Source organism: Pteropus alecto, unplaced genomic scaffold (genome assembly GCF_000325575.1).
Source record: "Pteropus alecto unplaced genomic scaffold, ASM32557v1 scaffold106, whole genome shotgun sequence".
In the NCBI taxonomy this organism is placed as follows: domain Eukaryota; kingdom Metazoa; phylum Chordata; class Mammalia; order Chiroptera; family Pteropodidae; genus Pteropus; species Pteropus alecto.
In genome coordinates, this window is record NW_006442103.1 from 12,108,259 (window position 1) to 12,120,228 (window position 11,970).

Genomic DNA, 11,970 nt, shown 5'->3' on the forward strand with positions numbered 1-11,970 from the left:
GGGGAATGAGAGAGAGAATTTACCTGACTATAAACATACAAACCAATAGATTATTTTCATTTATTCCTAGTTTTGAGTTTCATTGCATTTTACTTCTCATGAAACCATAGAGTCCCGAGGGTTGTTTACCTTAAAGCTGTTCTACCCTACTGGGAAATGGGGAGGAGGGGAGTGTGTGCGTGTGTGTGTGCGTGTGTGTGTGTGTGTGTGTGTGTGTGTGTGTGTGGTCCCAGGTCCTACAGCCCCTAGTTAGGAAAGGCAAACCTGTGCGTTCCTCTACCTCATCTCATCGGAATTCTAGTGCTTGTGATTTTATTCCCAATCTTGTCATTTACTGCTCAAATTTGACCTATAAAAGACGCTTGGCTAGAATCTGCATTTTAAAAACTGTTGGCTAAGACTTATACCAACAAGGGGGGACATCGGCACATTTAGTAGGAAGCATTTTATTCTGAAAAATTGGGTTCCCAGCTGCCGTTCGACGGACCGTAGTTTACTTTTATGGTCACCTGCATTAGAGAGCCATCTGCTCACAACGCATCTGACAAATTGCTTGGACTTAGGTCTTGCCTGTGATTTTTTATTCCCTTCACAGAGTCCAAATGAAAGGCCAGAGTGGAGGTTCTGAACCATGGATAGACCTCAGATGTTCTGTGCCACCCCACCCCCAACCCCCAGAAAATATACAGAATGTCAAAAGTTGGTACGCTTTATAGAAAATGAAATTTTCCCTATATCTTTAATTGAATTCTCAAAATTTTCCAAGACCCAAAAAAGTTTAACTTCCATTCTGGAATGAAATAACCTGAAGACATTCATGTTCCAGTTTAAAAGGTATCAGTGCGTTTGAGTTAGTTGCCTAAGTTTTGGGGAGCTTTCCCATAATCCTCTAAGAAAATCTTTACAACATCCTTGTTTGACAAGCAGGCCTTTTTTCCACTTCATACATGAAGTCACTGAGTTGTGCCGAAGGGCTGGCTGGCTGTCATGCCTATGGAAGCAGTAGTGTTGTTATGACTTGTGGCTTACGTGACTAGAGAGAGGAAGAAGTTAAAAATAATTCAAAATTCTTTAATACTGTATTTCACTGTAAGTTTTTTAACTGAGTGTTAGATATTTTAAACCAGCTGCCTATCTATTCTTAAGTAGAACACTGACTTGTTAGAAATCAGGGACCTAAAGGCTCGTGATTAGGCTGCTTATAGCCCCAGTTTGCCTGAGGGGGTCCCAGTGTGTGCCCATTGCCGTGACACGGTTACTCATAGTATCCCCCCTTTGACTCTCAGAAGGGTTGTGGTTTGAACAGTGAATTACATGGTTACTCTGCTTATTATGAAAATAAGAGTTCCCTAGCCCATCTCTTCCCATTCCCGCTCCTCAATAGTCAATCAACCACTTTTTTCTAATTACTGTTTATTTTGGTAGGTAACTTCCGTATTTCTAAATAATATACTCCTCTCTCACTTTATCAGTTTTAGACACATATTACTTCCTTTTCTCATAGACGTGGATTTCGTTATTTTACACCCCGCCTTCCTTTCCTCTCTACGCCACCATCTTCCCAAAACGAACAGAATCCCCTTTCCTAACGCCCATCCTCTGTCATAGCTGCTGTTCCTGTGTCCTGAGCCCGTCTTACGTTATGTCTTCAGAAGATAAACGTCTGGATTATGCCTGGGCAGTAGGTGTCTGGCTGCTAACATTCTATGTATGGGAATAAAATTGAGGGGACAAATAACTCTTCTGAAAAATACCGACTTCGAGCCAGTCCTCTTGTTTTCTCTCCCACTTCTCACCTCTTCCCTGCAGTTTGCCCCCATTTCCAGGTTCAGTATCTCTTTGGGGACCTGAAAGGCAAAGCAGCTTCCTCCCCCATACCAAAGTAGTTCCCACAACTCTAGCCTCTGTCCTTCTTCAGACTGTTCTTAAAATTCCTTGTCTACTAAAGTCTCTCTCTATCTTTGTGGGTTTTTATTCTTGTCATTCCATTTCTATAATTTTAGGGGGCCCTCGGGAAGGAAAGGAGATGGTCTACCACCTTTAGCCAAAAGCTTATCTTTCTATTAAATTGAAAATTCAGATTTTTTTTTAAACCGGAAAGAAGTACACCAGAACGTTTCCTTTTTTGTGTTTAAAGAGGAATGTCGTGTCCCAGAAAATTTTCTCTCTTCATTCATAAAAATTGTTAGTGAGGAGAAACGATGAAAAATGGCCATTGGGATGGCAGTGCCTTGCCCTGGTGGTCTGGGCCAAGGTACCTCTGAAGCGTGATCAGAAGGGACTAAGAAATCCGTTGCCATTCAGAATATTGCGCAGCTCTAGGCTGGATTATGTGGCAAATGTCCCTTTCGATTTGTATTCTCCTTAAAATTGGGCTTAATCCTTTGGCACCAGGATAAGTAGAATGAGTAGGAAGGTTAATTAAAAGGCCTTGTGCAAAATCTCCCAATAATTTAGCCTTTTTACATGCAGGATGGAGTCATGAGAGTCTTTTCACCTCTTATCTAACTATATACAAAATGCATGTTAATTATTAAGCAAGGCACAGTTAGGATGACTCTCATTTGGAGTGTTTAATTTCAGGCCCCCTATTTGGTGCCTCCAGTGATTTGAGCGTTGAGGGGACAACCTCGGCTTTTAGCTTTCCATGGCCCTCTCTTGCTCCATCACAAACACCTGTCCCCCTTAAGTGCCACCGAAGTGCCTTCAGTTTCCTGGACCTTCTGTTAATTCTCTGAAGACTTCTCAGCCCCTGCAGCTGGACGGTTGCTGTCTTCTGTTTACATGCCATTCTGTGCATGCCTCCATGAAGCGCGCACAAAGCTTGCCTGTCGTTCACCCTGCGAGGCAGTATGCTCCTTGATGGCTCTGACTGGGATTTATTTATTTATTTATCTAGCTCTGGAACTCTCTTAGGTGCTTAGATAGGTAAAGAGTACTTAATTGTATTCTAAGTGTGATTCCTTGATATTTGGAAATGATTTCTTTTTTTTTTTTTTTTAAATTCTTTAAAGGTGATCCTAGACCTTGAGGAAGAAAGGCAAAGGCACGCACAGGACACAGCAGAAGGAGATGATGTCACCTACATGCTGGAGAAGGAGAGAGAGCGTCTGACTCAACAGGTAATTAAGGTGGAGGGATTCACAGCAGCATTTGCCTAGGATAGCATTTCTCCAAGATTGCTCTGCAGGGTGTAAATTGCTCAAGAAAAGGGCTTTGTAGTCAAATAAGTCTGGGAATTACTGAATTAAAGTTAAACAGTTTTCTAACTTCGATTTCTTAGACCCTTTAGTATGCAAAAGCACATTGTAAGTCTTCAAGAGCAAGATAGGGTATTCTGTGTTTAGCAAATCTGCGTTTTCACAAAATCTTTTTTTGACACAGATCACTCACTGTGGGACTGTTGTTCCATAGAACATACTTTGGAGAACGCTAACATTGAGCACTCAAACTTTTTTTGACTCCCCGTAAGAAATACATTTTATATCACACAGGCCTGAAACAGAAATCTCGTGAAATCATACATAACCCTTACTGCTTACAATGCCCATTGATGTTTTCTATTTTACTTTTTAAAAGTTCTGGTCATGACTCACTAAATTGTTTTCCCTATCTATCAATGAGTCTCAAAGTTTGAAAAATACTGACTAAAAGGGTTTCATTAATCCTTCCTGTAAATGGGGTTGGAATGACAATTAAAACAGACTGCATTTGTGTAAAAAGGTCTAAATCAAATGCAACTACTTATGTTTGTTTGTTTGTTTTTAAGACCAGAAAGAATTATTACAGAAGATTTAAAGGTTTGTTCTCCGCAGCGTTCATCACAGAATCTGGTTTAGATGGCTTTCCGTTTTTGGTTCTGATAGGTTCTAATCCTCCAGACTCTCCAGTAAAACACAGTGATGGTTCACATTCGCACCAATAACCCTGAGACTATATAAAAATGAGAAGTGCCTCCTAAATCATCAAAGAAAGACTAAATTGTAACGTAAATTCTTATGTTAGGTGTCCTAATACTTCAGAAACGTTTGGAGTAAACACATGGCATACATTGCTAATCCTGTGTGCTAAGAGCAGCTAGCCAGGGCATTCTTTTTAAAAACAGTTTTCAGGGTATCTCGTTTGTTTCCTTAATTCTAATCAAGACACGTGGTGGCATTTTTTTTTTTTTTTCTTCTAGTTGGAATTCGAAAAGTCCCAAGTGAAAAAGTTTGAAAAAGAGCAGAAGAAGCTCTCGAGTCAGCTGGAAGAGGAGCGCTCCCGCCACAAGCAGCTCTCCTCCATGCTGGTGCTCGAGTGCAAGAAAGCCACCAGCAAGGCGGCCGAGGAGGGACAGAAAGCGGGAGAGCTGAGCCTGAAGCTGGAGAAGGAGAAGAGCCGGGCGAGCAAACTCGAGGAAGAGCTGGCGGCTGAGAGGAAGCGCGGCCTGCAGACCGAGGCCCAGGTGGAGAAGCAGTTGTCTGAGTTTGACATCGAAAGAGAACAACTGAGAGCAAAACTGAACCGAGAAGAAAACCGGACCAGAACCCTGAAAGAAGAGATGGAAAGTCTGAAGAAGATCGTGAGGGACCTCGAAGCTTCTCATCAGCGCGGTGGCCCTCATGAGCAACCGAAGAAGCCGGTCACCACGTCTAAAGGCACAGTGACGGAGCACCCCGTGCGGGTGTCTGTATTCTGCCAAACAGAGAGTTTTCAGGCAGAAAGAACCCAGGGGAGCAACGTAGCCAAGGTGACAACTAGTGGGCTGCCTGGTCCCACCACTCCTCCTTACTCTTATGCAAAAACCAATGGCCATTTTGACCCAGAGATGCAGACTACCAAGGAGTTGATTACAGGCAGCAGTGTAGAAAACCAAGTGCCTCCACGAGAGAAACCTGTGGGATTGGCCCAAGAGAAAGCAGTGGAGAACGGTGAGTGTCCTGGGGGAATCGAGAGTCCGGGCCCAATGCCGGGTCACCTCCCTTCCAGCGGGAGCTCACTGTCTCCCTGCAGCACTGCGTCCTCCTCTCTCACATCCTCCCCTTGCTCCTCACCAGTACTAACTAAGCGTTTATTGGGGTCATCGGCCAGCAGCCCCGGCTACCAGTCTTCATACCAAGTAGGGATCAACCAGCGCTTCCATGCAGCTCGGCACAAATTTCAGTCCCAAGCAGATCAGGACCAACAAGCCAGTGGTCTGCAGAGCCCTCCATCCCGGGATCTGTCCCCCACCCTCATAGACAACTCTGCCGCCAAGCAGCTGGCCCGAAACACAGTCACTCAGGTGCTCTCCAGATTCACCAGCCAACAAGGGCCAATCAAGCCCGTCTCACCCAACAGCTCTCCCTTCGGCACGGACTATCGAAATCTGGCCAGCACTGCCAACCCGAGAGGTGACAGCAGCCATTCGCCTACTCCAGGGAAGGTGTCCAGTCCCCTGAGTCCCCTGTCTCCAGGGATCAAGTCCCCCACCATCCCCAGAGCTGAGAGAGGAAACCCTCCTCCCATCCCCCCCAAAAAACCTGGCCTCACTCCTTCTCCATCCACTAGCACTCCACTGACCAAAACCCATTCCCAGGCGTCCTCTTTGACAGCCGCAGACGACCTCGCGAGCAGCTGCTCCGCTAACGCCGTCGTGGCCAATGGCAAGGACGTTGAGATACTTCTGCCAACCAGCAGCTAGTCCCTTGGAGGGGCTCTCCACATTTGACATTCCATCAGATTTCGTCCAGGAGCTCAGAGTTAAACCCTTGAGTCAGATCATGTTATTTATTTTCATAGTAGCCGAAACCGTCTGTATAATACATCTAGTGCATTTCACCTTTTTGTATTTTTTTTTTAAAGTAGAAGACTGAGTAGTTTGGATTTTTATGACTCACCTCTTTGCGTACTCTAAAGCTAGACGGGCACCTCAAAGACGTTTCGAGCTCAGCAGTCACCATCATGCTGTGATGCAGAAAGCTAACTGAGTACCAGATGGTGACCTGCCTGTCTGTTTTGGGACTAGAACCACTCAGCACTCCATTTGAATTATGCAGAAGTGGTTCGTGCAGATTTTATTCCAGATCCAGATGAACATGTATGAAAAGTGCCTGAAATAAGACTGCCATGCGAATGGGATCCTTCAGCAAAAACACAACATGGCTCCTTCCATTGCAGAAAATGAGATCCTCTGTGGATTCTGAATGTTAAAAACCAACACTGCTTTTAATCCTCTTTTACAGTTTTTAATACTCCGAGCTTTGTGTTCAGAAACAAGGCTGCATACGTAGAATAGGAATCCTACAGGTGGGTGTGAACTCACCACAAAGCTGAACTTTACGGAACCCGCGAGAAATCCTCCTGAGCAGTAAGCAGTTGGGGTGCTGATTTTCTTGTGCTTTTGAGAAATTAAGTCATTCCCAGTTCCCTGCATACATTCTTGATAGAATGAAATCACATCTCCATTCAAAAAAATGTCTTCAGGCATCTACTGTTGTGTAAGGAACTTCTGATTCCAATTACTATTACTTGAATAGGAACTGGTTACTCATTCTGTATAAAAATTTTATAACAGAATGAGATTTTTATTCTGTAATCAGAAAGCAATAACTTCAAATTCACTCTCTTTGTAATATTATAAGTCAGAATTATATAGGTTTTACCAAAATGTTACACTTATTCTCCAAGCAGCCAGCACTTCGTGTCTGTATCTGTGGAACCAAATTAACTTTTGCCTAACTGAAAGTATACATATATCTGTATAGATACACACCCCTTTACGTGTCTAACATACACACACCTACCACATAAACATTAGTGTGATTATATCTTTGGAGTTCGCAATATAGCATAAAGGATGAGTAGAAATGCATGTTAAGATTACCTACCAAAGCAACTAGATGTGGCTGGGACTCAATCAAAGGAAGAATCTTGTCCACAAGGAAGTGGGGGAAATTCCACATGAAGTCAAGTCTTCAGCATCTTGAAAAGGCAGAGCCAAACTAACCCCAGCGTCACAAAACTCAACTGGTCATGCGAATGAGTAAAACGGGTCACTCAGTCAAGTGGTGTAAGACAGCCAGCAGCTGTGGGAACGGTATAGGAAACTGGAGTCCCCAAGCCCCATTTAATAGGTCCCCGTTCACACCAGCTGCTTGTTGCAAGAATGCTAGACCTGGGTTACCAGCTCCTCAAATTTTTATGAAATCCAAATTTTCTTGAGAATTATTCTGTTTTACATATCAAGAACAGATTCAGAAAAATGTTAAATACTGCTAGTTACACAAACACGTCTGCAGCTGGATTGAGCCCACAAGCTACAAGCTACCAAACTGTAACCTCTTTTATTCTAGAAACTTCTTTCATTTCCATCAGAGCAAGTTTACGAAGACAAAAGCCTCCAGACTTTCCAACTTACAGGCTGCTACAGCCTACGAAGCCCAGGGAATATAATGACTATCTCCCTCTTCCAAACAAGACTACCCACAACCCAGCTCCAACACGGTGGTTATGTGATTTGGTGTCCAAAGGGATGGAGAGGCCTTGGGGTCCTCACATACAACCTCCAAGCCAACATCTGTCCAGCTGCCCCTGACCTCCTGCTGTCATTTAAGTCTATTTCTTCTTAACCCAACACTCGAGTTGATGGGGGAAAGCGGGTGATAGAACTTAACGTATAAATCACAATAGAGTATACTGGTGTCTCCAACAGCTTATGGTTCCATTAAGGTCAATACATCAAATATTAAAAACTTAATGCCCCAGCGTGTCTACCAAATGATGAAGGTGGCATCTTAAACTGCCCAGAGCAATCATGCACTAAACTTGATGTATAGCCAAATGAACGGTATCGATAAAATTACTGGAATTTCTAAACAGGAGAGGGGGCTTATTACCTCTCTTGCTTTAAATGGTAATCTTAAAAGTTGCATTGTGCTCCTCCTTTGTTTTGGCATAGATATATATAGAGAGAGAGAGATACTATAAGGAAGTTTATTTCTTAGGAAGTGCACTGAATAATGTGTTTCTTTTACAGTGTAATATGGGGGTGGGGAAATGAAAAAAATGTGTATTTTTGCTAGTTGCCTATCTTCAGAAGATAAATAAGCACAATCCTGCAATGGATCCAATAATCCAGTTAGGTATTATAGATTAGTATTTAAGTTTGCTGTATATTGTGTGTGTGCTAAGTAAAAGTTCCATGATTCACAATTTTGGTATTAACCCATGTTGTAAAAGCTATGTTACCAGTCAACAGATTATAATGATGTGCGACACGTAACACGAGCATTAACTAGTCATTAACATTTGTAAATCAAATGCACCATGCAGAAGCCTTCATCCATTTTTATAGCAAACTGCATTAAAACAAGTTAAATCATACCGTCTGGGGGAGAAATAGTCTTGTTTTTAAAAAATGAAGAATGTTGCACAACAGGGCCTGTTTTGTCGGAAAAGGAGCAAGTCGTGTGGAGGGAGCACTCGTTCATGGCTCTAAAAAAATCAAATGAAGTCAGTCCACGTTAGACTCCAAGAGGGGCTGGGACATTGATTTTCTTTGGAATCTTGGAGCTGAAAAAGGAGCCTTCACAGTTATCCAGTCTGTAATTTCTAAATCATTTGGGGGTTCCAGACCTTTTGAGAATCTAAGAAAAGCTAGACTATCCCCAGGGGGTGGGGGGAAAATGGGTTGTTTATATGCAAATTGATGGTTTCAGCAAGATCCAGAGACCCTGAAGCCATTGGTGATTGATGTACTCTAACTTCAGGATGCCTGCTCTGGTCCTGCCCTCTCATTTTATGAATGACTAATACATCCCTCATCTCCTAGTCAGACGCTGTTGCTGCTACATTGTTAGTAAATGCCAGTTGTAGCCAGACAAAAGCACTTGACAATCCTTTGGTGTTCCAAAGATTTTAAAACTGTGGATGTTTATATATCTTAAGTTTCCAGCATTTAAGCCAGTTAATGATCATGTCAACAAACACTGGCTGTATCCTTTTTCCCATAACAGCCTCACGGTCAGCAACATTGCCTTGTCAGTGTGTGTGTGTGTGTGTGTGTGTGTGTGTGTGTGTGTGTGTGTGTGTAAATTATAAAGAGTGCTTCTGATGCTTAGTCCTTGAAACGGAATTTCCAATGTCTTTTAAAACGCTGGCTTCTGATAGGATGTGTTTTCATACAAGATGAGTCAGAGGTAGGCAATGAGCATTGTTCCACGGGAATCTTTAATGTAATTACAACTAGTTGATAAAACTTGAAAGGCTATATCCAGCCATCCGCTCGGGTATCAATGGCCAATTCATTGGTAAAAGCAAAGGGGAAAGACAGGGTAGAGGTTCTCAGGCTTTATTGTACTTCAGTATAACCTGGGAAGCCTGCTAAAAGTAAGGGTTCATGGGGGTTGGACCTGGGGGCCAGCAGATGTAGGTAACCTGAGGGCCACCTTTTGAGAAGTTTGCCTTGTAGCCCGCACCCGTTCTTTCACAAGACCGTTATTTGCCTCTGACATAGATGTCTTAAACTCCTGAATCTGGTTTGTCAGAGGTCAGTGACATTCAGAGTCAAGAGTGCCTACTTGGATTCCACCGCATTAGAGATTTCATGCACATATCACCTTACTAATCTTCCCAAGGGAGCTGTGAGTATTACTAGCTCTGGTGTGCAGATGAGGTCCTTGAGGACCAGAGATTTGTACGAGGGCCCTTAGTAAGTGACAGGGCCAGGATTTAAACCCCAGTAATTTGCTCTCTCCACTCGCTACCTCTGTTCCCCAGATGAGAAAGTCCTGAGTCATTTATTACCCTAATCCCAGGCCTGCTGGAGATTCTGATTCTGCAGACTAAGGTGGGGCTCTAGATAAGTATCTGGGCAGATTCTTAGGATGGAAGCAAGTTTAAACCCTGGTCACCACACTGCTGCCCCCGCCCCTACACCAGAACCACCCCACCCCCAAAGAGTGGCTTATGAGACCCAGCAGGAGACCTTTATCAGTCAGATAAACTGAACAAAACATCTTGTTCCCCTCAAGGAACAGATATTTAAGATGGGACAGAAACGAAAGTAGTTATTACAGAAAACAAGTTTTAATGTGTTCCCTGTCCTCAGGGTACTCACAGTCTCATTGCGGGTGGGGGTGGGGGAAGCAAAACATTAACACAAAAAGTTAACAGAGACAACTGAATAAAGCCAGTGGGGTTTAAATGCCACGCGGGGTTATTGAAGGTGGTCCTGGCAAAATCACGAAGGATCAAGAGCTCTGTCCACACCACTGAAATGGTTTTCTCTGAGAAATTACTGGAAGCATCACAGTAAGATTGGCTTTATCCCTGGGAAGTCACCTACTTAATTTGTCCTAGTACCTTAACATGGCAGACACCCAGGTCCCCTCCAGGAATGGAGGACTTTTTCCCTAGCTTCGGGGAATGATGACATAAACTTCCCTCAGCCATAATCCCCCTGTACGCATTGGCTTCACTGGAAGAAAGGTCACACCTCCTTCCAGGGGCAATTCACATCCAAAGACTGATTGATGTGGAGCATAAAGATCTGGACCCCTTGTCCCTAATCAAGCGACCTTTGAGGCATCATCTCAACTTCAAAATCCCTGTGGGACTGGCTGAGCTGCAGCTCACCTTACCTGCCCTTCTTTTTCCTCCCCTCCCTCCACCTCTGTCCCCCCACGTGGATGCCGAGGGTGCTCCCTGCTAAACCTGCACCTTAATCCACCTCAGATTCTACTCTGTTCCTTCTGGTTATGATTAAGGCCTCTAAAGCAGGGGTCCCCAACCCCTGAGCCAATACCAGGCCACACAGCAGGAGGTGAGCAGCTGGCGAGGGAAGCTTCATCTGCATTTGCAGCCGCTCCCCAGCGCTAGCATCACCGCCTCAGCTCCGCCTCAGATCGTCAGGCATTAGATTGTCATAGGAGCACCGGTCCCTGGTGCCAAAAAAGGTTGGGGACCACTGCTCTAAAGGAGAGTACCAACATTTTCTGAGTAATTTATTTAATGCCAATCTCTCAATTAGGTATTTTCCATGTTACATCATCAACACAACTACAGGGGCAGGTTATTCCTAGTTGACACATAAGGTAATTGCACCCCCGCCTACCCCCCTTCCCGCCCCCCCAGGCACAGGAAATTGCTCAAGGTCCTGCAGCACAGCAGGGCTGAGATTCAGTAGCACAGCTGGAATTTGAACTTTCATTTAATTGGCCTTCCAGTCTACTCTTTCCACTGGCCACACTATAGTCAAAAATATGGAATAATACACCTAGGGAGTTTGAAGTATTAGCTTATTGTCAGTCAGGTGCCTACATATGAGTCCACTAGTTAGCTAGCCTTTGAGACTTTCAGCCAGAAGCAGGAAATCAGGTGCCTACGTATGAGTCCACTAGTTAGCTAGCTAGCCTTTGAGACTTTCAGCCAGAAGCAGGACACTGAGGACAGGGTTTTGGTGAGGAGAAAGGAGAGGGATGGTTTGCCTACACACATGGAACCGTCAAATGTTAGAGCGAGAAGGAAGCTTAGAGACCCTTCACTCTAGGTCCCTCATTGCAGATGAGAATGAGGCCCAGAGAGGCCAGGCAACCCGTCCGGACTTAATGTCTAGTTCATGGCAGAACTCAGGCTCAAGAGTCAGCCCGGCTCTCTTCCACTGCAACCACCTGCACCTCCCTGAGCTCACCTGGGACCAGGAATTGCTAGCCCAGCCCTGGAACTCCCTTGGAACTCCTTCCGCTCATCTGATTCCCTACAACATCTGGGCTTTGATCTTGTTCACCTGAGCTGCCCCATATTCCAGGCTTTGCCCTCTGCCCACGGGCCTAGAGATGTCTGACAAAAATCCTGTCCTCCTATCTGAACCGGTTTGACAGCTGTGGTAAGGATGGTGGAGCTTCTATTCCCAGGCTGTGCCTCCATCTGTGTAGCATCAGCTGTGGGAAGCATTTACTCATAAGGTATGCCTTGCTCCTCAGGTGTAGACAAGAAGCCACTGGAGCCTGA

General features: G+C 44.4%; 1 protein-coding gene across 2 annotated transcripts in view; it reads left to right on the forward strand.

The window, feature by feature from the left end:
• The window catches only part of CTTNBP2NL (CTTNBP2 N-terminal like), a 44,216-nt gene extending 35,872 nt beyond the window's left edge, over positions 1 to 8,344 (forward strand). For both annotated transcript variants that reach the window (XM_025052219.1, XM_006919644.3), the window contains exons 5-6: positions 3,015 to 3,122; positions 4,181 to 8,344. In XM_025052219.1, the coding sequence (XP_024907987.1) occupies positions 3,015 to 3,122; positions 4,181 to 5,662 (1,590 nt within the window). In that variant the 3' untranslated portion in view covers positions 5,663 to 8,344. The remainder of the gene's footprint in view (positions 1 to 3,014; positions 3,123 to 4,180) is intronic.
• The last annotated feature ends 3,626 nt before the right edge of the window (positions 8,345 to 11,970 follow it).